This window comes from Ananas comosus, linkage group 22 (assembly GCF_001540865.1).
Source record: "Ananas comosus cultivar F153 linkage group 22, ASM154086v1, whole genome shotgun sequence".
Taxonomy (NCBI): Eukaryota; Viridiplantae; Streptophyta; class Magnoliopsida; order Poales; family Bromeliaceae; genus Ananas; species Ananas comosus.
The window spans coordinates 1,134,844-1,161,223 of record NC_033642.1 but is presented as its reverse complement, the minus strand read 5'-3'; the positions used below and the strand labels follow the sequence as shown (position 1 = coordinate 1,161,223).

At 34.5% G+C, this 26,380-nt stretch overlaps 3 protein-coding genes across 3 annotated transcripts in view; 2 read left to right on the top strand and 1 right to left on the bottom strand.

The window, feature by feature from the left end:
- Positions 647-10,281, top strand: LOC109727724 (ent-kaurenoic acid oxidase 1-like). Its single transcript, XM_020257904.1, has 8 exons — positions 647-711; positions 5,851-6,328; positions 6,397-6,660; positions 6,752-6,841; positions 6,939-7,017; positions 8,749-8,855; positions 8,984-9,105; positions 9,622-10,281. Exons 2-8 carry the CDS (start codon positions 5,882-5,884, stop codon positions 9,719-9,721), a joined length of 1,209 nt encoding a protein of 402 aa, XP_020113493.1. The 5' UTR covers positions 647-711; positions 5,851-5,881; the 3' UTR covers positions 9,722-10,281.
- Positions 11,141-13,115, bottom strand: LOC109727728 (glycine cleavage system H protein, mitochondrial). Its single transcript, XM_020257912.1, has 4 exons — positions 12,874-13,115; positions 12,468-12,556; positions 11,707-11,877; positions 11,141-11,424 (listed from the first exon to the last, which is right to left on the bottom strand). The coding sequence occupies exons 1-4, from the start codon at positions 12,974-12,976 to the stop codon at positions 11,299-11,301; spliced, it is 489 nt and encodes a 162-aa protein (XP_020113501.1). The 5' UTR covers positions 12,977-13,115; the 3' UTR covers positions 11,141-11,298.
- Positions 19,661-26,380, top strand: part of LOC109727058 (ankyrin repeat-containing protein At5g02620-like) — a 23,787-nt gene continuing 17,067 nt past the window's right edge. The window contains exons 1-3 of the mRNA XM_020256930.1: positions 19,661-19,735; positions 20,014-20,703; positions 25,396-25,928. Coding sequence (XP_020112519.1) covers positions 20,019-20,703; positions 25,396-25,928 — 1,218 coding nt within the window. The 5' untranslated portion in view covers positions 19,661-19,735; positions 20,014-20,018. The remainder of the gene's footprint in view (positions 19,736-20,013; positions 20,704-25,395; positions 25,929-26,380) is intronic.

Below are 26,380 nucleotides of genomic sequence, written 5' to 3'. Positions count from 1 at the left end.
ACGTTTTTATTTTAGTGCCCTATTGTTTAAAGTGTATCAGGTTAGTACTCTGTGATTTTATTTTTGTATCAAGTTAGTACCCTATGGTTTTATTTTTCTCTTAATAAAATAGTAAACTACAGGATACTAAAGTGAGAAAGTGTGAAACCACATAATACAAACTTGATACACTTTAAACCATATGGTACTAAAGTGAGACAGTATGAAACTACAGGGGGGTATTTGAAAAACGAAGAAGCACCAGACGTGGCCCCCTCGCTTTCAGTAGAAAACAAAATCCCCTCAACTGTCTTCCCCCTCTTAGAAACCTAGGCCGGCAGACAGAAACGCTCCTCTCCTCCATCCCCCCTGCCCGCTCTCCGTTTCTGGAAACTAGAAGCCCTTCAACCCCCATTTCCGTGTCCCCAAAACGCGCACACCGCTACAACTACTCCTACGACCACTACTATAAGTGGAGAGACTGGCCAGTTAACCGCACACTCGCGCACTCTACTGCGGCTCTGCTAATTGAAGTAGATTCGAGATGATGGCGCCGCTATGGATGATGGGGGTGGTGGTGATGATAGTGTGAAGGATTGAGTGAGTCGGTAGGTGGGGAGAATGGCGAAGCGCTGCCGCCGGGGACATGGTGGCGTGGTCGCAACATGGGCCTTCCTACCGCGCGTTCAAATCCACGATCCTGAATTCCTTCATCGCCTCCTTCGTCCGACGGTCAGATCTCCCCCTCCCCCTCACCTCTCCCCTCCCCAAACTTCTTCTTCTCTTCTTTTTTTTATTTATTTTTTTTTTTTTTTTCTTGGTCTTCGCTTAAAATTCATGCTTGTTGCGACCTGGTGCGGTTCTCGGTTGCGGCCGACTCGGCGGCGGCGAGGGCTCGCTCTGCTCCGGGCGCTTCCGGAAGTCGTGCTTATTCTCTCTGGAGGATAATAAGGGCCTTCTCCGGAGACATAAGTCCCCAATCGAACCCGTTCCGGTTCGCCATCGCTTGTTCCTTTCCTTTCTTTTCCTTTCCTTCTTTTCTTTTTTTTTTTTTTCTCACTTTTTGTGCTGCTTTAAAAAGTCGTGCTCATTTACCGCCCGGTTTTTCCGCCGATACCGAAGGCGGTGCTTTGAGAATAGATCGGCTCTATTCGATTGCACGGGAATCGGACTGGAATAGATAGATACCAGCGTTATTCCTCCCAATCTTCCCATGTTTATTAAATTCCACTATATATGTTTATTATATATATATTTATATACGACGTTGGACTGTGGGCTAAACTATTAGGTACAAATCACATTTGTTGCTATCATTTTTACCTACTTGGATCAAATTCTTCATAATTTCTACCATTTGATTAAATACTAAACCCAGTGGGACCACTCAACCCTAGGTGGTCCACTCACAACTCTAACTACTCATATCATCCTGACTCCTATAAATTTTTCAATCCCAAAGGTTAAAAATTTAAGCAAAAAACGTTTTACTATTAATATATTGCCAGCCTAATTCATATTATATATATATATATATATAAATATATATATAATATATATTATATATATATATATTATACTGTAATTGTATATCCAACGACAAAAACGGCCTCGTAGGAAAGCGATGGCGACGCCGAGCATTTTAATTAGGCGGCAGTTACAAAAATTTAATTTTAAATATCAAATGGAAAAAAATTCATGGAAGGAATATTACGTCAGTATGTATTAAATTTTTTTTTCGACTTTCTCATTTATTTCTCTTAAAAAACTAATATAAAAAAAAGTCTTTTTAACTTTCAAATTATTTCAAATTTATTCCTCTAGAATTAAATTCGGTTAGTAACTGCCGTTATTGCTGTAAAATTATTATTTTATTTTTTTTAAATATATTTTTTTACTGTTATAAATTTTTTTTATTTATCCTCAAGTTGGGGTCAAAAGAAGTATTTTCACGTTTTGTCTTTTCAAATATATTCTTCTACCTTCACTATCTTTTCTTATTCGCCTTCATGTTGGGGGCAAAAGAAGTATTTTGACTTTCTCTGCATTTTCAAATATACTTTTATGCCGTTACCAACTTTTCTTATTCGCTTTTAAGTTTGGAGCAAAAGAGGTATTTCGACTTCTTTTAACTCTGGTAGAAATTAATCCGGATTTAATTCGCGATGACTTAACGGATAGTAACAGCTTGGTTATTTTTGAATAACAAAAAAAATATACGAGGGGTATATTTGAAATAAAAAAAAAAGGAGTATAAAAGATATTATAGAAGTTTTGAGGGATATATTAGATATTATCCCTATAAAAAATTATATATAATTTGTTAAATAACATTTACACTAGGAGTTTTTTTAGAAATGAAAATTGGAATTATAATATCTTTGTTTGTTTGAAATTTATTTTAAAGAAGTGTAAATATTAGGTTGTTTTCGATAATAGAACTTCCGAATCGACGATTGATACATTACATATAATTTAGAGTATCTAAATATTCTAAAAATTAAATTTTATAATTTTTTAACATCATATACTTTACGAATAAAGGGCCTCAAAATTGACCATGTTAATAGCCGGTACGGAGGGTTTCTGAATTTACATTGCATAAGAATTGAAATTGATTGAACTTTTAATAGAAAATTATATTCACCATATAGTTCATGATCAATAATTTCGATCTTGAATTTAAAAACCTATTCTTTATTTTTAAGGAATCGTTCGATTTTGACTACTTATTATATACCCACTTGATAGATTTTATTATAAATTCAAAAAATTATGAAATTTGATTTTCGAATTTCAAATGCTCTACATCATGTTTAAAGGTATAAATTGCCGTTGCCGATTTGGAAGCTCCATCATAAAAAATGTCTCTCTACTCATAAGAGTATTTTAGGTATATTATATTACACACACACACACACACACACACACACACACACATATGTGGTCCTTATACTCTAAGGTAGCGTTTGGCTCGGGAACAAAAGGGAGAATAAGCCCTTGTTCCCACCCTTGTTCCCACCTTTGTTCCAAAATGGTGCATTTGGTACTCGAGAACAGTAGTTCTCGGATTTTTGGAATAAGCCAGTATAAGGCAGGAACCGCTGTTCCACTTTTTTTTGGAACAAATTTGTTTCCAGATAGAACAAGGTTAATTAAAATCTAAAAATAATTTTAATTATTATATTAAATAATTAATTAATTTAATTAATATATTTAAATTATTATTTATTGCTTAAATAATAAAATAATTAAATAATTTATTTATTAATTTATAATTAATTAATTATTAATTAAAATTTTTCATTAATTTATTCATAATTAATTTATTTACTATTAATTAATTATTTAATTTACAATTAATTAATTATAATTAATTAAGTTATTTAATTTATTATTATTTATAATTATTTAATTAATTAATTTAATATTAATTAATTAATTTGTAANAGTTTATTATTATAATTAATTATTTATTTATAATTATTATTAGTTTATTATTTATACTATATTATCTAATTAATTTATTATTAATAAATTATTATTAATTAATAATTTATTATTTATAATTATTTATTATTAATTATTAATTAGTTAATTATTAATTAATTTATATTTTATAATTACAAATAATAATTAAATTTTTATTAATTAATTTATAATAATTTATAATTTATTATTATTTATTTAATTTATTATTTATAATTATTAATATTAATTTTTTTTAAGTAATATTTTGATGTTAATTAATTCGATAAAATAATTTTAATTTAAAATTATAACTTTTAATCCTTTATTCCAATCTAACCATCTAAATGCTATTTATCTTATTCCTAAGAATAATCCAATTTTCATCGAAACGCAAAATTGGTTTAGTTCCTACTTATACCTGAACTTGTACCTATCCCTGGAATAAGCAATTTTTATTTATACCCAAACCAAACGCAGCCTAAGGAGCATGACGGTTTGATTCTCAAATATTAATTTGTTTTAATTTATGATTTGAATTTTTTAAATTATTATAATCAAGTCTTGTAACTTAATTTAGTTGATTAAATATTAATATATTCCTAATATAAAATTAATACAGCAGTTTCATGATTGATGATATAATAACAAATTATTAAGATGTTATAACATTTTCACATTGACGACATATCAATATATAGTCAGCTAAATTTACTTGTATAATTTAAATAAAACCGCCAAGGACCAAATTGTTATACGCTTATAATTTGAGAATCAAGTGTCTAATTTACCTCTACTTTTTTGGATAGCTTTGCTAGAAAGCATTTTTACTTTTGCTTTGTCATGGATAGAATTATAATCACACATCTTGTGGTGTACACAAGAACAAGTGTAAAATAGGATAAGATTCAACAAAGTGTATAATTGCCATAATTTTTGTGGGGCCATTTCAAACCTTGGAACTAATGAATCCTTTTTATTATATATTATTATTTTAGTTGTATTATTATTGAGCAAATTGGTGAAGTAAACTATTATGTGATTTGAGGAGGGAACTACTTTTACATTGGGACAAGGAATATATATAAAAGGAATATATATAAAGTTAAAAAGCTGGTTTGTCCCCACTTCTAAATTAACTTTTCTAAAAGTTTTTCATCTTTTTCCCTTATCTAACTTAAAAAGTAATATAATATTCTTTTATGAATAATTAATTTAATGCTAATATTACAAGTTTCATATTGAAAGCTTTTTTCGATTTTATACCACGTCAAAATCATTTGCTAAGTAACTGATTGCTGCTTTTTTGAATAGACAAGCTATTTTGAGATAGAACTGATCTATCGAAAAGCCCGACGAATAAAATAAGAGAATAAAGGAGTAATATATGTCTTAGTTTAGTAGTGTGGTACTACTCTAGTGGATGTTGTATTGCAAGCAAAGCATCATATTTTTGCTGTAAAATGGGGCTCTTTTTTTTTTTTTATAGCCTTTGTAAAGTTATGTTGGAGTTAGCTTTGGAGGGAGTGTGGTGGAGGCTCACAAAGCATGGGATTTTGGGTGGTTTGTGTCCTTTTCTTCTGGTTGGGAGCTTTTGTTTTTCTGTTTTAATTATTGGCTCATTTAATCCTTTTTAAGTACATTGGTTCTCTTTGTTTTGGTGTAGACAAAAAATTTGGAGGGAATTGAGTATGGAGAACAAAGAGTGGGGGCCAAGATAGTGGCTCAAATGGGCTTTGTCTAGTCTCTTAGTGGACTCTTTCGATGACTATATCTTTGTTTATTCTCTCTCCGATACGATAGATCTGATACGGTTCTACTGTATCGATGGGGATAAGCGATCACTTCGAGAAGATTGAACCTTCCAGAGAGAGTTAAGAGAGAGGGGACGACGTGAAGGGAAGATAAAGAGAAAGAGAAGTACAGAAAAGGCGGCTATTTCTTTCATTATTGATAAAAAAGAAAAAATCTTAATCTAATATAATTCAAAATAACTTTCCAAAAACACCTTTCAAAACCACCTGATGAAAAGGCCTGCTAATTTGGGATCTTATCACTATTATTAGAACTTTAGGTGTGAAAGTGGGAAAAAGTTTTTATTCTTCTTTTGCCCAGAAAGAAAAAAAAGAGATGTTCTGTTTCTTTCTGAATCTTTCCTTTGCTTATCTGTATTTGTTTAGAAGCAGTAGTTCTTTTGAAATTTAAATCTGAAACATTAAACTGTGCAGAGAAAAAAGCTGATATCAACCCAAAATAGCGAATAAAATTTCGCCGCTAAAAAGTGCACGAAAAAGCATGATCAAATTAGTTTTCCTAATGTCACACTGTCATACTGTTATGATTTCAAACTAGTTAGGACATGAAGGACGATAAAAAAAGGTTACTGATTCGAATTTAGTGCAGGTTCGGTCGGACCGGGATATACAGAGCCTACATGTTTGGCTCTCCAACAATAATGATCACGACGCCTGACGCCTGCAAGCAAGTTTTAATGGACGACGAGCATTTCGTCACGGGGTGGCCCAAAGCGACGTTGGAGCTCATCGGGAAGAAATCGTTCATCGGTATATCTCACGAAGAACACAAGAGGCTAAGGAGACTAACGTCAACTCCGATCAACGGTTACGAAGCCCTTAATACGTATCTTCATTTCATTGACGAGTCGGTAGTTTCGACTTTAGAAAAATGGGCAGTGATGGGAGAGTTTGAGTTCCTCACCGAGCTTCGGAGACTTACTTTTCGGATTATAATGAAGATATTTCTCAACAAGGAGAGCGATGTTATAACGGAATCCTTGGAGAGGGTATACACCGATCTCAACTACGGAGTGAGAGCAATGGCTATAAATTTCCCGGGTTTTGCGTACCAAAAGGCCCTTAAGGTATCAATCCTATTTTTACCACCTTTTCGTTTATCTTTGTTGTTTATATATCGATTCTTCTTTCACAGGCTCGGAAAAGGTTGGTGGAAGTTCTCCAAACAGTTCTTGACGAAAGAAGAGTTGCGAGCAGAACGTGTTCGAATCCGACAGCGAAAGATATGGTGGACAATTTAATGGAGATTGTCGATGAGAATGGTAGAAAATTAACTGACGAGGAGATCATCGATGTATTGATCATGTACCTGAATGCTGGTCACGAATCTTCGGGACATATCACCATGTGGGCCACCGTGTTTTTGCAGGAAAACCCTGAGATTTTCAAACGAGCTAAGGTGTTTTCAAGAATCAAATTGAAACATTTAACTTCGATGTTAATTCATAATTCTTTGCTAAATGCGATGTTAACACACTGAATGCCTGTAGGCCGAGCAAGAGGAGATTAGAAGGAACAGACTGCCGACGCAGGAGGGGCTGACACTTAAGGAGGTCAGAAAAATGGAGTACCTGTCACAGGTTAGACCAAATATTTACCTTGACTATGTTAATATCTACATTGGAATTATTTGTTGTGAACTGTGGTTCTCAGATGTTTAATTCTGTTTTTGTGAAGGTTATCGATGAGACACTACGTCTAGTTAACATTTCATTTGTGTCCTTCCGAAAGGCAACTACCGATGTCTTCATTAATGGTTAGTCTCATAAACTGCTCTTGTTTTATTTGCTGGAAGTGCGGGTAATCAAACCCATGTAGTTATAGAGGTGTGGGGTATTATAATCAAGGATTTGTGTTGTTAAATGAGGGTGAAAAATATTGATGGCAATTTCACAAACACTTGATGGGCAATTTTACAACCCACTCTCTATAAGCATTCAATTGAGAATCAATCACAAGAGCAATAACAAAATAAACCAAATCACAAGAACACAAGGATTTACGTGGTTCGGCTATGCCTACATCCACGGGAGAACAATGCAAAAGAAGCTTCCACTATAAATTTGGAGATTATAAGAGAGATTCAAATGGAAGAAATATCACCTTAACTCCAAAGCATAAAAGAGAGCCCCAACAATCTCTAGCTCTATCCAAATGGTGTAAACCACACCTCACAAGGAAGATCTCACCTCTTTCTTGATAAAACCAAGATCAAAATCAAGCCCTAGGGTTTCCTCTCTTTCCTCCCACTTCTTTTCTCACTCTCTACTTCTCTCTCTATTTTCTCACATATTCTAATATCCCACTTTAGCTCCTAAGAGAAGAAGCTAACAATATGAGCCTTTGGATCAAAAGAATCATGATCTAAAGGCTTACAAATAGGGGATCCACATACATAATAAAAATTATAAAAAGAGGAGATTTTGACTTCACCCAATTACATAACCCAAATAGCAAGGCCCAAATAACAAATAGGCCCAATGTAATTAGCTTAATAATTTGCGATAATAGCATGCGGTAGTGCCGAAAACTTGCTGGCACGGTATGACATGGTGCATACTGTATCGTGCTGATGTGTATCCTTCATAAAAGTATCTTTGTGCTGCTACTCTATAGCATTCTTTGGTATTAATAAATTATAATTATTTATTGTATATTCTTATCAAATCTTTTACACTTTATTAATGTAAATAGTTGCGAATTTCGAAGAAAAGATGGTTTTGAGCCATGCTAGCTGTTGAAATATTAAAACACCGTTCTCTAGCAGCTTAAGCTTTTGGAGAATAAACGACTATTTCATATAATTTAATATGGTATTAGAGCAGGAGATCTTGAATTCGAGTCCCACCAGGCTCCTAGCGTTATTTACTTTTCTTCCATTTATTTCAAGTTCACGTTTTGGACCTATAAAAAAAAATATGGAGTCTAGATGTAAGGGAGGTTGTTGAAATATTCAAACACCGTTATCTGGTAATTTAATCTATTTGAGATAAATGGTTATTTCATTTAATTTAACGTGATATCAAGTAGAAGATCTTGAGTTCGAGTCACGTCAAGATTCTAGCATAATTGATTTCCTCCTATTTAATTCAAATATACGTCATGAGGCCATCAAAAAGTCTCGAGCCCAAATGTAGACGTGAAGGGAGAGTGTTCAATATAAATACTAAAAACAGCGTTCTCTACTAACTTTAAACTTTTGGAGAATAACGGTTGTTTTGTATTATTTAATATCGTATAAGAGAGCTTAAGTTGGATATTAAAGGTCATGTGGTACAGGAATTGTATTGTACCGATAACTTGTCAGCATCGTACGGCAAACTGGCCATGTGTTGTGCTGATGGACACTTAAAACCTTGCTTAAGATGACTTTGATACCATATGTCCAAACAAATTGATCTTTTACGAACGTTAGAAGGTAGTAAATCAGTAACAATGGTGGCTTAATAAATATAAGGGATTAATATTGATGCCCCTCTATTCATAGGTTATATTATACCAAAAGATTGGAGAGTTATGCTTTGGTACAGAAGTGTCCACATGGATCCTGAAGTTTACCCTGATCCTAAGAAGTTCAATCCATCTAGATGGGATGTAAGTAATAATACAATTATTCCCTTTCCAACTTTACTTACACAATGGATTATTTCATAAGATTATGAAAGTATTATGCACATTAATGGATTTTTTTTTTTTGAAAAAAATCCTTTTGTTTGGTTCAGGGTCCCCCACCCAGAGCAGGATCTTTTCTCGCCTTCGGTGCTGGAAGCAGATTGTGCCCTGGAAATGAGCTTGCGAAACTAGAGATCTCTGTCTTTCTCCACCATTTTCTCCTGGGCTATAAGTGAGTCCTTCTTAACCTTCTTTTCTTTCGCAATGTATGTTATGATGTTCTGTAAGTTGCATATCGTGAATTTGCTTTGTTCTTTTTAGTGTTCGGTTTTTGGGGAATCTACGCGGCAATTGTATTAGTTAGTTGAGAAGAACTCGGACATTCCATAAAGATGGATTATACTAGAAAACTTAGTAAAGCGGTGTTCAACATCACATTAATCTAGCTTAATGCTTGTTTTGCCTGGATTCTAGAATAGCTTCTTGACTATGAAAAGGAACAACAACGTGTTTGATAAACAAAAAAAATCTAGAGCTTTTGTTGTGACAGAAAGCTAAAATGAAATTTCAAATTCCAAACGCGTAAGTTCTAATTTGAAGCTCCTGTTATTGGGGAGCTGCTATTTCTAACAGCTTTACTGGAGAGCACTTCTACAGAAGCTCCAGTAAGCCTAAGCAGGCCTTACATTGATGATCAACTAGAAGAAAAAAATGCTATTCTGCGACTCATATCTGGTTCATTGTGCAGGCTCACAAGGCTAAATCCAGAGTGCCCAGTGAGATACTTACCTCATCCTCGGCCCACAGATAACTGCCTCGCGAGAATTACAAAGCTTTCGAGTTCATAATTGTAAAGCAAATTCACAGATTCCAATAGATTTCAGTGTTCTCATTATTCTGAACATCATAAACAAGAATGAAATGTAGTTGCTCTTCATTTCAGCGTCAAACGGGCACCATGGAAAGTACATGCCACTCAGCCAAAGACAGATAATGGAGAGTTGACCGAAATGAGCACTAAATACTTTCTGGGAGATCTCCAAATCACTGGCATGACTATCGAAATCGTGTGGCTCTATTTCATTATATTCCATCTATATCCCAATCATTTTCGTAGCCTTTCTTTTTAATCAAGGATGTTTACTTGAATATTTAGTTTCTTTGATCATAACCATATATCAAATCATCTACTTCCGCCTTTTTTGTTTTCGATCCTTACGAGTCAGAAGTCGTGCTCGGTGAAATTGTGACTTGAAGCTCAAAAGATCTAGCCAGGTTCATTATGGAACTAACAAACCATGGGAGAAGGTTTACATGTTCCAAAATGTGTGCATCCTCATAAGCACATTATGTTGTGTTAAATTGTCAGAGTGGTTCAATGAAATTCTACTATTATTTAGGAGATCTATTTGTTCTGATGTTAAATTTCATTGATGATTTCTTGCACTTATGCGCAACAGAGATATACCTATGTAGAATTTGGGTACTTTTTCAAACCACTTTATTCAAATACCACTTTTATAGAAGCTCCAGCAAAGCCACACAAGCTGCAACATCGACTTGGAGAAGCACTTTTTAGTCTTTTACATCACATAATGAAATTTAACTTGAATTTGGAAGTTGGTTTTATTAATTCTGGAGTTATCTTAAATCAGAGGGAAACATACCCTCATTCTTAGTTTCATAACTTAGAATAGTATTTGGAACTATAGCTAATTGTATTGTAATAACTTGATATGCTACCAATAATAACTTGTTAGGCCAAACCATCAGCCTAAAATGTTTAAGTCCAATTATTATTACTAGACGGTATAAGATTATAGAGGTGAGTCCTACCAAGCTCTCACACTTTTGGTTGGTATTCAGCTCTGATACTAAATATAACAACCCGACTTGCTAGCAATAATAATTCGTTGGATCTAAACCACCGGCCCAAAATACTTAAATCCAATTATTATTATTAGAGTGCGAGGCCTCATATATTTTCAATCAGAACTCTCTTTTTTCATCCGATGTGGGACTATTTGGGTGTTACATGCATGCTTCTCTAACTTTTAACTAGACCACTGTTGCTACTGAATTCTGACTGAAATGGGACTATGCTGCTTCTTTCACAAGTAATTTTAGTCAACAACAATCAAATTAAACTAAGCATTGATTGAGAAAAGTATTAGCGAAAACATAGCATTAGCTTAATCACATAATGTTGGTATTAGTAACATTTTCAGGAATCTAACATTCAATGAAAAGTAAAGAGAAAATGACCATGAAGGCAAAAATAAGAAGGATTGAAATATATTCAAGTATAATTAACAGAATGGCAAAGGCTCATTTGAATTTTTCACAGGATATGACTGGTAATATTTCGACATTAAGCGCGAAAACCAATTAGTAGAAGTAAACAACCAGCGCATAATTTATCGCCCTAATGAGCATCTTCTTCCTCGCAAAGTTTCTTGTATTCCTTCGGACCCAACAGCGAGTCCAGCTCCGAAGGGCTACTCGGTCGAACCTTGATCATCCATCCATCTTCGTGTGGACTCGAGTTAATCTGAAAAACAAAGAATAACAGCAGCATCTGTCTGATTAAAGTTCTAACAATCTTAGGCGAAATGTATCACCTACATTCCAATGTTGGTTTTAATACTTTAGTGAGCAATATGAAAATGTATTTATAGCGGGGTTTCGCACATTTTGGCTCATTGAGTATATAGTATGTAACCACAGTATCATCTAGAGTAATCATAATGGACACTCAAAGAAGAAGAGTAAGAGTAAAGAGACTCAATCAGAAACAAGAGGTTGGATGTTTATACTGTTGATGAAAATTTACCAGGCCAGGTGTTTCAGTTAGCTTTGTGTTGACTTCAACAACTTCACCAGAAACAGGGGAGTTCACATCACTTGTGGCTTTCACACTCTCCACGGAGCCAAAGCCGGCTCCTTGCTTTACTGATGTGCCGGGTTCCGGCAATTCGACAAACACCACGTCCCCAAGATGCCCCTGTGCACAGAATATAATTTGCAACATGCTAAAGAAACTCTTCTTTTTCTTCTTTTCGCCGGTTAAGAAAAGTATAAAGTGTGTGGATGGTATCGGAAAAATTGACATATGTTATGCTCTAGTCTCTGACAGTATAAACCGGCCATCTTAGTCAGGCGCAAAAGTGCAATTTATGTGAAAGTTCATTGGCCAAAATAAGTGTTCGAGTGAAAAGTACACGGATGTAAGTCCAAATATCGGTGACTACAAATACGATTTTCCGATGAAAATACCCCCAACACCAACCTGTTGAGCCTAAACCACCATTCAAAATACTTAAGCTCAGTTATTGGTATTAGAGTTTCTGATTCTTATATTTTCAATTATAATTCCTTACTTATTCGATGTGACACCACTGGGGCCGGCATCACACATCTTATCTTATAGGATTTTATTAAACATAACAACATTCAAATGTTGTTCTCTGGCAACTTAAACTTTTAGATTAAACTGTCGTTTAACATGGTATCTGAGCCGGAGATTCTGAGCGATCGTTTGATAGATAGGTACAAAATGATTGAAGATTTGGATGAGGAGAAAGAGTTATTCACCTGGGCATGGTCAGTGATGCCAATGGTAGCCACAGAACCCTCATGCTTAACCCATTCATGAGAAGAAGTGTACTTGTGCCCATCTAAAACTGCAACAATACAACAAATTTCTTTGGGTTTCATAAGATTTTGAGACAAAAAGGAAAAGTAAAAGAAAAGAAAAGAAAAGAAAAAGATACAGGCCAATCAATTTAGTGCCAAAACAATAAGAATTGTACAAAACCCAGTGTACATTAATTTTTCCCCTTCTCTTCTCTTAATAATTCACTAAATTGGTTGAGTTCTTGGCCACAATACCTCATTTCTTGATTAAAAAAAAAATTTTAAAAAAGAAAAGGTTAACAGAACTTTCTTTTTTTTTCTTTTGGCTGCCAGCTTAAATGCTGGAAGGGAGTGAAGATATTACCATTAGAGAAGCATCTGGAAAAAGCAGGAAAGGGGGTTCTGCTGCTCCCACAAGCTATTTTGAGAGCATTGGCTGTGGAAGAAGCCCAAAGCTTTAGAGCCATGAGTATCAAACTTTCTTTCTTTTCTTTTCTTTTCTTTTTTTTTTGTTTTGTTGCTTTGGCTCTTCTTTTATTATTAATTATTTTTTTTTATATATTTGGCTTTGAGTGGTGGAGTAGTGTGTGAGTGTTTAGAAAGGATAAAGAGGGGAAAGAAATGGGCTGTTATACATTGGGTTGGGTTGGGTTGGGGATGGGATTTGGATGGTTGGTGGATATTGATTGCCTCATCCTCAATCTTTTCATTTTTCTTTTTTGAGATGCTTTTGGTCTAGAAACCTTGGGACTAGGACACCAGTAAACATTAGATACAATCATTAACTCAAGTAGTTGTGGTGATATATAATCATTAAGTTTAACTATAATATAGAGTGAGGCTACTATGCTATCGGAAGCACGGAGCCTTCCGTGCTTCCAGCTCGTTTTCGATGTTGCGACTTTCGAATCGTCGATCGGCTCCGTTAAACTTGATCTAGAGTATTTGGAGTACCTAAAAAATAAATTTTATTATTTTTCGATATCATTTACCTAGTGATCGAATGGGCTCAAAATCAACAAATTTCAATGGCCGTAGTGAGCCGTTTGCAAGTTTAATGGCGTAGAAATATCCAAATCACGTGAAATTTTGATAGAAAATTCTTTATACTATATAAAACAAAATCAATATATTTGATTTAAAATTTTAATGTCATATTATTACATTTTGTAATATTTTTATTTTCAGCCGTTGATTTTGAGCCCCTTCGTTCACTAGGCAAATGATATCGTAAAATCATAAAATTTATTTTCTAGATACTTCAAATACTCTAGGTCCAGTTTAACGGAGCCGATCGACGATTCGAAAGTCGCAACATCGAAAACGAGCTGGAAGCACGGAAGGCTCCGTACTTCCGATAGCATAGTAGCCTCACTCTTATAATATAATACTTTTTAAAGCACAGAGTGATACGGACAATACTTTCGAATTTTTAGTAGCGAAAAAAAAAAGGTGAAATTTAATTTGCACTCCCGTGGTTTAGCATATTTTCACTCAATCATCTTATGATTTAAAAGTTAAGTGGTTTGCAAATCACAGAGCAGTATAATATAATATTTTACCATTTATAATTCGTGCTTTATTATTATCAGTTTGCTAATCCGTTTAACGGCATATTTTAACAGTGATGTAATAATAAAATAACAAACTGGTTAGGTACAATTTTTTGAATTACGGAATAACAAAGTAAAAAATATGCTGAACTACAAGGAGGCAAATTGAAGTTTACTGATAAGACTAACGGTTTCTTTGGACGTTGGAATAATTTATTCAATGATAATATGAAGTTTTCTTGCGTGATTGAAAAACAGGTGTTTGATTTTTACTCCTTAAAAGATATTGATATTTATGATTCGATGAGATAGCATATTTTACCAATAAAGTAATTTATTTTAATGCAAAAAGATAACTTAAGAGGCCAAATATGTTATTCTATTTTGTACATTTGATCATATTTTTCAGATATCAAATAGTTAAAGCTTTAAAGTAAATAAAAAAAAAATTACAGAATAAGATATTCATGCATTCAAAAAGAGCTAATTAATTATAGACTCTTTTTCATTTCTTCTTTCTCACTCTCGCCGTCTCTCTCTCTCTCTCTCTCTTTTTAATGAATAGAATCGTACATAGTCACGTAAGTTCCGTTAATTATGTCACTCAAGTTCATAAAAGTAAACCACACATTCAAATTTGAAAATGTAATAGTCATTAAATGACTCAAATTAAATGAATCAAAATATTATATAACTAAATTAGAATTTTTAGGGTTTGTTTGGTTCATAGTATTTTTAAGATACTTGGGAATAAGACATCAGAATTTTGAAATCTTATGTTTGTTTTATCATAGAAATCTGATGCGGCAGAAATTTAAAATTTTTCCAGAATTTTATAATTTCTTAAAATGTGGGAACCTTCTTCCTAAAAAAAAAAATTTCTAGAAAATTTGTATTGCTGAAAGGAAAAAAAGTAATAATATAATAAAAACTACGCCTCTATAAACTTTAAAAGAATTACATATTAGTCCATAAAAATTATAAAATAATAAATACAGAGAAATGCTAAGTGTACAATCTAAAAAGTTGTAATCTTTACAATCCGTAAGGATTTAAACAAACCATTTCGATTTTAGTAAAATAAAAAATAAAAAATGATAAGAATAGTATATTAATTATAGTCTTTAGTTGGGCTGAATTATAATAAGATTACAACTCTAATAGGATTATATATAATTTTAGCAGCTTTCTTCTTCTTTTTTTTTTTTTTGGAGAGAGAGATAGGTAGTATGCTACCCGCTTCGTTTATTTTATTTAGAAATAAACTTAGTAAAAAGTGTAAAAAGCTTACAGCAATGCTTAGCGGGTTGTCTCGACGCCTCAAAATTCTTCAACGTCATTCTATTACCAGTATCGAGGGTGATCGTAACCATAATTTTATAGTCTTAAAAATAAAAATGTTAAATTATAAAAAAAATTTTTGTCAAAATCTATTTTTTAACTTTTCTTCTTGTTAATTAAAAAATCTACACTTTGCCCCTTTAAAAAATAAAAAAATATTCACTTCGGACTCCGCCGTCAATGTTCCGTTATAGTTCCATCTATATTCTATTATTATATATTTTTTATATCGAAAATGCCCTTCTACAAATGGAGGGTTGGGGAGGAACCGAAGAGGAAGAGGGCATTTTGGTCATTTTCTCAATACAGTTAATATCGTACTCCTGTGAACATTTTTTATTTTTTAGGAGGATAATATGTAGGTTTTTAAATAATAAGAGGAGAAGTGAAAAATCAGATTTTGATAGAGAGGTTTTTTGTAATTTAACCAAATAATTAAAAAATCAAAAGTATTTTTAGAATTTTTGAACCTTCCATCTGTAATATAAAATGAGTCTGTTTTTTCTTTTCTCTTTCTAAAGAGAAGAGGGAAGAGAATTTTGTTGATGTGCGAGAAGAGACAAATAGTAACTTTTTCACTCTTTTTTCTTTTCTATTTAGAGAGAGGAGAGCGAAGGGAATTATGTTGGTGCATAGGGATGCAAACGGATCCGGGTTGGTGGAGCTCCCGCCCCGATCCGCCCCGACGGGAGCAGTAAATGGGAGAAAATAAAGGGATTCGGGGCAGGAAACGGGATAAGTTTTACGATCCGAGACGGATTCGGGGCAGGAAACGGGAAAAATTTTAACCCGCCCCGAATCCGCCCCGAATCCGCCCCACCATGATCCGCCCCGAATCCGCCCCGAATATCATTTGTATTTTTAAAAAATATTCCCAAAAAATAATATATTTATAAAAAAAGTTTAAAATACAAATAAGTTATTACTCTCATTTCTAATGTATTTGAAATATTTGAATTTTGTTTTGAATTGTGATTGATATTTTTAATTTTTACAATTAATATTGTTAAATTATATATATAATATTATTAAAAATTATTATTTTATATTTTACAAAATATTAATAATATTATAATTTTATAAAAAATATTAGTTGGCGGGGCGGATTCGGGGCGCCGGCGGAAGGCGGGTTACGAGGCGGGGCGGATTATGGGATGTATTTTTTAACCCGTCACGAATTCGGGGCGGGAGGCGGGGCGGATTTTTGCTAGTCGGGGCGGGAGGCGGGCCGGGTCTCCCGCCCCCAGATCCGCCCCGTTTGCAGTGAAAAATCAGATTTTGATAGAGTGGTTTTTTGTAATTTAGCCAAATAATTAAAAAATCAAAAGTATTTTTAGAATTTTTGAACCTTCCATCTGTAATATAAAATGAGTCTGTTTTTTCTTTTCTCTTTCTAAAGAGAAGAGGGAAGAGAATTTTGTTGATGTGCGAGAAGAGACAAATAGTAACTTTTTCACTCTTTTTTCTTTTCTATTTAGAGAGAGGAGAGCGAAGGGAATTATGTCGGTGCATCGAAAGAAAGGAATAATACCTTCCTCACTCCCCCCCTCTTTAGAGAGTTTCCATGCAAAGCAAGGATCGTGTTTGTTTGTTTTGTTTTTTTCTTTTTTTTTTTGGAGAGATGGGTAGTACGTTACTCGCTTTATTTATTTTAGTTAGAAATAAATTTAGCTAGAAATGTGAATCAACTAGGATTCGAACTTGGGACCTCGGGTATCAACCACCAAGTCTTTTGTCACTTGCTCTAGAAACGGTCGGTCTAGGATAGTGTTTGTTGTTCACCTATTGGTATCTTTTTATTTTAAAAAGACTACTTCCATAGAATATGGATTAATAAAGAAAAGCATCTTCTTCTATAATGACATTTTACGCTACAAGAAGTTTTGTTTATACATTTGCCCATGTCTCAATTCTATGGCCTTTTTGGCATTGTTGTCATTTTTATTTGTATTTTTAATAAAAATTTTAGGCTTTGTTTGATATTATCATCATTTTCTTTTAAAATTTTTAAATAAAAAATTTAGGCTTGTTTGATATTGTTACCATTTTTTTATATATTTTTTAAAATTTTCTCTTTAGAGAGAGGAAAGGGAAAGGGTTTTGTTGGTGTGCCGGAAGAGCAGAATAATATCTTTTTCACTTTTTTTTTCTTTTTTTTTTTTTTCTTTAGAGTGTTTTCATGCAAGCAGGGACTAAATCTCTAACATTTGGAATGATAACATGGATAACAAAACTAGGCTAGGATGGTGTTTGTTGTCCTCCCTTTAGTGTCCTTTTATTTTTGGAAAAACTTCAAAAAACCCCCCTGTGGTTTCGTGCATTCTCACTTTGCTGCCCTGTGGTTTAAAACGTATCAATTTACCCCCCTGTGGTTTCATTTTTATCTTTTCGGAATCTTTTTCGTTAATATTTCGTTAAATTATATACAAAAAACTTCAGATAACCATCTATGTTTATCGAATAGTCACTTTAGTATCCTTTAATTTTAACTTTGTCACTGATTTTAAAAAAAAATAATAATAAAATTGATAACAAAAAGACAAAAACGAAACCACAGGGGGGCAAATTGATACGTTTTAAACCACAGGATAGCAAAGTGAGAATGCACGAAACCACAGGGGGGTTTTTTGAAGTTTTTCCTTTATTTAAAAAAGACTACTATGGAATATAAATTAATAAAGAAAAGCATCTTATTCTATATCAGCACTTTATGCTACAAGATGCATAATTTATATATTTGCGTGTGTCTCAGTTCTTCGGCTTTTTTTTTGGCATTGGTGTCATTTTCTTTTTTAAAAAATAAAAATTTTAGGTGATACTCTTGTCATTTTCTTTTAAAATTTTTAAATAAAAATTTTAGGCTTTGTTTGATATTGTTATTATTATTTTTTTTTTTTCTTTTCTCGAGAGAGAGAGAGAGAGGAAGGGGAAGGAAATTTTGTTGGTATGCCTGAAGAGAGCAATAATACGTACCTTTTCACTTTTTTGTTTTTTTTTTTCCTTTTTCTTTAGAATGTTTCCCCGCAAACAAGAACTGAATCTCCAACATTTGGAGCGATAACCTGGAGAACAACTACTTGGCTAGAGTGATGTTTTGTTTTTTATTTTTTTGAGAGATAGATAGCACGTACGCTACCCGCTTCGTTTATTTCATTTAGAAAATAAACTTAGTTGGAAATGTGAATCAATTAGGATTCGAACTTGGGTCTCGAGTACTAACCACCAAACCCTTTGCCACTTGCTCTAGGGACAGTCGGTGCTAGAATGATGTTTGTTGTTCACCTCTTTGGTATCTCTTCATTTAAAAAAGATTATTTCCATGGAATATAAATTAACAAAGAAAAGCACCTTCTTTTATATGGGCATTTTACGCTATAAGAAACATTATATATACATTTGCATGTGTCTCAGTTTTGTGGCCTTTTTTGGCATTGTGATCTTTTTCTTTTATTTTTTAAATAAAAAATAAAGGCCTTGTTTGATATTATCGTTATTTTCTTTTAAAATTTTTAAAAGAAAATTTTAGGCCTTATTTGGTATTGTTGCTATTTTTATTTTTATTTTTTTCTTTCTTTTCTCTTTAGAGAGAGGAGAGGGAAAGGAATTTTGTTAGTGTGCCAAAAGAGAGGAATAGTACGTACATTTTTTATTTTTTATTTTTTATTTTTTTCTTTTTTGCTTTAGAGCGTTTCTATGCAAGCAGGGACTTAAATCTCCAACATTTGGAATATTAACCTAGATAACAACTACTAGGTTAGGACAACCCTTTTGTGTCTTTTCATTTAAAAAACACTACTTCCATGGAATGTAGATTAATGAAGAAAAGCACCTTCTTCGATATATCTGTACAATCTACTTGAAAAGCTTGTAGTACATATTGGTAAATGAGGAATGTGATCAAATGTCTAAAATTAGATTGCTATATTCAATCTTCTAGCTATTTTTTTCGAATAAAATAAATTATCTCGTAAATGAAATATGATAGCGTATCCAATCATGAATATCAAGATCTTTTGAGTAAAAGTGTCAAACTTCTTTCTTACGGTCATACTAGAAAATTTTTGTACCGCGCGAATAAGTTATATTTGAATAACTTATTCTGACTTCTGAATAAAACCTACGTACCTAGCAAGTTTGGAATGAAGTTTGCTTCTTCATGTTTCAATGTGTTCGTGTGCTAGAGAAGCTAGTATTACATGTTTGGAAACTTATTTTAGAAAGTCGATCATCTTCGTCTTCCACCTATATAAAGCTGGTACTGGGCAGAAGGCATTAACTATCATTCAAAAAATTACAAGCAAGAAAGAGAAACTTTCCTCTTTTATACAAACGGTATAGAAGCAATTTTTTCTTCTTTTCTTTTGTTTATTTCTCAGTAGTGTCAATCCTATATATCTCTTCATGCAAGGGCCATTATCACATCTTTATCTTGTCCATATATATATATATTTTTTATAATATTTAAAACTCTAAAAGGATTTGTAAACTCTAGGATGCATGGGAATGTAAGATCTATAAAATCCTTTTGAAATTAATGTGTATATAGCTAACATTTCCTTAATTACAGGCACTTGCATGTTAACTCATCAGTTTGTTTGTTTCCGTTTCAGCTTAAATGGCTGCCGCAGTTGCTGGTGGGGAGACCGGCGAACGACAACGTTTGGACTATGGGCTGATCAAGGCATTGCAGAGAGGGGACGAGAGCACCGTCGAAAGATTCTTCTCGCAAGAGGTATCTATGGCCATTGATCTTCATAATGTCGCTCGTCAAGCAGGGCGCAGGAGATGGGGGGGAGTTACCGTAGGCGGAAACTCGGCCCTCCATATCGCGGCTGATTTTGGGCACTTGGAGCTCGCGGCGCTGATCTGCGCAAGAGACAGCTCCCTCTTGAGGGCGCGCAATGTGGCCGGCGAGACGCCGCTGCACTGCGCTGCGAGGGCTGGGGCAGACCAGATCGTGTCCCTCTTCATTTCCATAGCAAGGCGGCAGGAGGACAGGAGCTGGTTGGAGGCGGTGCTGCGCGCCACAGATCGGGAAGGGAAGACTGCATTACATGTGGCGGCCGAAGAAGGCGATGCGTGGGTGGCCGAAGTTTTGATGTCTGCGGATCCCGGGCTGGCGGCTATAGACGACCATAATGGTGTATCTCCGCTTTATGCTGCCGTGCTGTCGGAATCGCTCGAAGTTGTTCAGGTCCTGATAGGGTCCCATGCTGACGGAGGGGACACGCCAGAGGCATCCTATGGCGGACCGAACGGGCAAACTGCACTGCATGCAGCCGCCATCATCCAAAGCCCGGGTAATCGACCAGCAACTCATGCATTATTATTTTTTTTTAATACATATTTTGTTAGAATTGGACTAATTAAATATGAAGTTATCTGATGCAAAGATAAAATCTAATTAAATTAGGATTGTTAGCTCAATAGCAGAAATTTAATTAGGCTAGATACCAGATTTAGCTTTGAAGTTACACGGACGTCATGTGATACAGTGAAAGGGTTTGAATGTAACGCATACTAGACTAGTCCTATATTATATCTATAATTATACTACGTACATATATAACCATATAGGCCTTTTAAAAAGGTTTTGACCGGCCCGCGGAATCTAAAAAAGCATAAAACATATTTCATTCTTATTAAAATAAAAGAATATTTGTATATCTATTGATAAATTCATTATTATATACTAGTGTAGGCCCGCGCTTCACGCCAGAAAATTTATGTAATTTATTTAAAATTTAAAATTTCTAACTCTCTTTTGTTTAAATCCTGAAACTTGAAACTAACAATTTGAAAATTTGAATTTTAAAAAATACATTTTATCTTAATTCAGTTTATATATTTTGAATATATGATTTTATATAGAGTTTTATTGATTCCAAATTTTTCTAATTCTAAACATTAATGTGCATCAAATAACTTGCTGTAATTTTGAATTTTTAGGAATTCAGATAGGTAATTTGAAATTTCATGATATATTTCAGTAAATTAATATATATAATCTTTAAAATTTTAAACTTTATAATTTGAATATAAAATTTAAAATCTACAATTTAGAAACTAAAATTTAAAATTTAAAACTTAAAACAAAAAAATTTTAAAATTAGTTTTAGTAATTAAGGAAAAATATACCATTTTAAATTTTAAGTTTTAAATTTTAAATTTCAACATTCAATATTTTAAATATTAAATTATAAATTGAATTGAAAAAATTCAAATATTAAATTTTAAATGTTGAAATTTCAATTTTAAATGTTAAAATTTAAATTTTAAGTTTTGACATTTTATAGTTGCCGCAATTTTGCAAAAGGTAAATCCAAGTCATCATACATCTGCAAAGTAACAAAACAAAAAACCCAGCAAAAACTAATAGTAAGAACTAAATATCAATAGTTGCATAACAACAATCAATAGCTATACCAGAAGTACTTAATTCAGTGGTATCTTGTAATATGAAACCAGCGAACCAACCTACATGAAGAAGCCCTAATTTGCATCATAAAACTGGAATAGAACTATAATAAGAATTGCTTCAGATAGTTGTACATAATTTGGATAGGTTAGAGGCATCTACTTACAGACTCACCACTTGCATTCATAAAAATTTGAGGTTGGGCAAGCATGACAGGGGAATCATCAATACGGCCTGCATATAAACCAATTAAAATATATCTAAATTCAAGTATATATATACTCTATAGTAAGTTACCAACAAGAATCGTAGTTTTTAACATAAAAATGAGCACCAATAATTAAACAAATAAAAACAAACTTACATATTTATTTATAGATATTAGCCTACACCTAGGAGTTAAGTAGATAATTGGTTATCATAAATTAGAAGGAAAAGATGACTAAGGTGGCAAATGACTAATATACTACAAAAATTCGCAACACATTCCTACAGACAAAAGAATCAGTCATTTGGCTTATTCAAAGAACAATGTTGATCTCAGTCATCAATGCCACGTGGCGAAGAAAGAGAGTGGAAGGCAGAGAAGAGGTGGGAGGCGGTGGGGTGGGGTGGGGTGGGGTAGGTATGGGCCCCAACTGAATGGGTTACCCAACAGATTATGTGCAAATAAAATTACTAAAATTTTAAACTGCATGTATCTCTAATTACGTTTTATTTAAGGAAAAGCTACTTCTATCTGGAATTGCTTGTGACTATGATGACACCACAAAAGAATATGGCAACTGCCACCACTCCCAAGCAGACTATCCCTCCAGCTCCACTTCCATATCTTTTCTTGAATATGAGGTAGAAGATTTCAGCAATTACATTGCCTTCGGCATCATTGTTGCTATCAAGAAGATATGGTATGTTGGCCACTGCAAATGTAATTGCTATCAAATAAGCCCAGCTAAAAATGGAGGACAGGCTGACTGCAGTTACTTTATTTTAATTATTTTCTCTTTAATAATTTGTGCCGAGAGAATTTGATTTTTTCTAATCCAATCAAATTTTTAAATAATTTAGATTATATATATTAAATAGAAATACATTTAAAAGTAAAAAGAGAGTTTGATGAAGTTTAAAGTAATACTTATTTTAATAAATTTAGTTACGAAAATTATATAAAGCATATTAATTAAATTTATGAAGATAAACAATGCAATCAAATTTTGAAGACTAAAATCTAAAATGTAAAAAGGTAATCCATTTTTATAAAAAACACTACAATTAAGTTTTTCTTTAAAATATATTTAATTACAATAATTACGTAAAATATACTAACTAAATATATAAAGTTAAACAATACATTCAAAATCATTAATAATAAATTTAATTTTAAATTAAAATTAAATTTATTTTTGTATGAGGTCAATAACACTCATAAAATAAGAAGGCTTAGAAAATAAAAAAGAATTCAAAAAAGAGAGAGAGATAGCAATGGTCCGCCGGAAAAAAGCAGGGAAAAAAAAAAACCCCGCGCGGATCGAGTCCCGCGCGGCTCGCCCGCCGTGCCCGCTCGCGCCACCCTGCGCGCCGCGCACCGCCGTGCCACTCGCGTACGCGCCTTCTCGCATCCGCCTCCCGCTGCCCACGTGTGCAGGAGGCCGCGCCGGCGCCCGTCACGCCGCTTGCTCGCGGCGCGGTCGGTCAGAGAGAAAGAGAGAGAGTCGGGGAAGTAGGAATAGGGGAAAGAGAAGGATAGAGATAGAGAGCCGGGGGAGGGAGAGGAAAAAGAGGGAAAAGAGAGAGGAGAAGAAGAGAGAGCCGAGGGGAGAGGAGGAAAAAGAAGGAGAGGGAGAGAAGCCGAGGGTGGGGAGAGGGAGAGATGTGGAGAGAGAAGAGAGAGAAGAGAGAGAGCCAGGGCGCGCCCTACCATGTGCGGGCGACCACGCGCACGCACAGCTCGCGGGAGAGAAAAAGAGAGAGAGGGGGGACGGGGGTGGGGAGAAGGGAGAGAGGGAAGAGAGAGAGAGAAGCCGGGGGGGAGGGCCCCTATGTGAGCTACCCGCGCCTCACGCGCGCGCGCAACACTGAGAAGAGAGAGAAAGAGGGAAAGCCTGGGAGAGAGAGGGGGAGAGAGAGAAAGAGAGAAAGAGAGCGAAAGAGGGGAGGGAACCGGGGTGGGAGAGGAGAAAGGGGAAGAGAGAGAGAGAGAGAGAGAGAGAGCTGGGGGGGCTGGCTTGTGCGCGACATGCGCCCCTCTCGCGCGGGCCCAAGAGAGAGAGAGAGAGAGAGAGAGAGAGAGAGAGAGAGGGAGAGAGGAAGAGAGAAAGAGAGAGAGCCTGCCCGTTCCTCGCGCGCTCGCGAAGGGCTCGAAAGGGAGGGGGGACGCTGAGAGGCCGACACGTGGCCACAGTAAAGTTCCTCTTTTATTATATCTATTGATATCAATCATGTTAGTTCACAATTGGGATAATTTTTTGGTGTATATATTGCTTCGGAAAGTTGTACTAGTTTCGTTAATTTAAATGTCCTTCGAAATATATTGCTATGTGAGAGCGATCCCTAAAGCCAACAATTAGACCACATATGGTGTGACAGGAATTGAGAAAAGATGTATCTAAAACTAAAGAGTGGTTATAGCCGACTTAGTTTCTCGACCAAAACTGATCTACAGAAACAGAAATGTGGCCGATGGTGAAAAATAATTGAATAACCAATAGGCGGAGCTATAAATAAATAGAGGATGTCTGGTAGAGGAGTCTTTTTTTTCTGCGAACGAGAAGACCACTGCATTTTTAATACTTCTAATTTCAGCATTTTATTGCTTTCTAGGAATAGTTTACTTGTAATTTTTTTATTTTTCCTACATTTACTGTCTTTTCTAGTAGTTTGTAGAATAAATTCTCTTTCGTGACTGTACGCCATAGTGGCGCACGCCTCATTTTGTAAACATTTTCCTAAGTTTTGAGCAATATAAAAACTTTTCGGCTCTTCAGCCGAACAGAAAGGCCTGTGTTATTTTCTTGACTCGACTAATCCAGTCGAACTGAAATTACTGTGTGGGATTGAACTCGGCTGGTCCGATCCCTCATCAGCCGAATCGTTTGATTCAACGGTGAGCGCAAGTTTCGAGGGTTATCATTCGTAGCCACTCCGCCTCCTCACACGCTTCCCGAAGGCGGGTTTTGATCGAGTTGGCGGTTAAAGAAATCGCTCGTAGCACTATTTAGTTTGATTTATCTGTTAAATATAAATTAATTTAAAAGGTTAAATTGATAAGTGAAAGAATTAGTGAAGTGAAAGATAACATTGAATGAAAATTTATTAGCTAATTTAAGTCTACTTTGGAAATCTAAGGGCATTTTCGTTCGTGCGTCCACTTTGTTTTTGGTAAACTTGATTTGGCGTATGTGATGTCGCTATGCTCCAAGTTTTATAATTTTTCGACATCATTTTGAGCTCGACAATATATTGAAAAATATCTTGCATGTGAAAATGACTCTTTATATATCTTTTGTTTCTCTTCAGATTTAAGTTTTTTTAAAATCTTTTGGCCCTTTATTGTTAATGTGAATTTCCATAACAGAGATTGCAAAAGAATTATTCTACTGGAAGCCAGAGCTTACAAAGAAAGTTGATAGCTCAGGGAGCACTCCCCTTCACTATTTAGCAACAACTTTTAACCGACGTATGATGCGCCAACTATTAATACATGACACTTCTCCGGCTTACTTCTCAGACTCTAAAGGATTATGCCCTATACATGTTGCTGCTAGGATGGGAAGACTCCCTATAATTCGTGAGCTTATTCACCATTGCCCTGATATGGGCGAGTTAGTGGATGGTAGAGGAAGGAATTTCCTACATGTTGCTACACAGCACAAAAGAGCGAAGATAGTTCGGTTCATCTGTAAGCATCCATTATTTGTGAGAATAACGAATGCAAGGGATTGTGAAGGGAATACGCCATTACATCTTGCCGTAAAATCCAATAACCAAACTATAGTGAGTCTTCTGTTGGAAAACATGAGCGTTCGCCCAAACATTGTGAACAAGGATGGTAAAACACCTCTAGATCTTGCAATAGACGGGCGCGACTATGGCCTCCACTATTTGCAGGTAATTCAATTTCCTACTCTAAGGAGCCGTTTGATTAGATATAATGGGTCCGGCTACTATACTATTATGAGTACGATCGCCCTCGTACTCATAAGTTGTTTTCGATGATAGAGCTTCCGAATCGACGATCCACACCGTTAAACGTTATTTACAGCATTTAAAACTTCTAGAAATCAAATTTTATAATTTTTCGACATCATTTACCTTACGATCAAGAGGTCACAAATTTGACAATTTTTAACGGCCGGTATGAGATATTTGCTAGTTTAACGGTGTAAAAGAATCAGAATTTGTTGAATTTTTAATAGAAAATTCTATTCACTACATAGTGTAACGACCCAGCCCACTAGCAACAATAACTCGTTGGGCCCAAACCAACAGCCCAAAATGCTTAAGCCCAGTTATTATTACTAGTGTCTAAGTCTCTTATAAACCCAATGACAACCCCATTC

Bases quoted from the DNA above. Each gene is read 5' to 3' on its own strand.
- LOC109727724 (XM_020257904.1), top strand. From the start codon at position 5,882: ATGTTTGGCTCTCCAACAATAATGATCACGACGCCTGACGCCTGCAAG. The intron at 6,661-6,751 runs GTGTTTTCAAGA...GAATGCCTGTAG, and splicing joins AGATTTTCAAACGAGCTAAG to GCCGAGCAAGAGGAGATTAG. The intron at 7,018-8,748 runs GTTAGTCTCATA...CTCTATTCATAG, and splicing joins TACCGATGTCTTCATTAATG to GTTATATTATACCAAAAGAT.
- LOC109727728 (XM_020257912.1), bottom strand. From the start codon at position 12,976: ATGGCTCTAAAGCTTTGGGCTTCTTCCACAGCCAATGCTCTCAAAATA. The intron at 12,557-12,873 runs GTAATATCTTCA...GTATTGTTGCAG, and splicing joins TTCCAGATGCTTCTCTAATG to TTTTAGATGGGCACAAGTAC. The intron at 11,878-12,467 runs GTGAATAACTCT...TTCTGTGCACAG, and splicing joins GCATCACTGACCATGCCCAG to GGGCATCTTGGGGACGTGGT.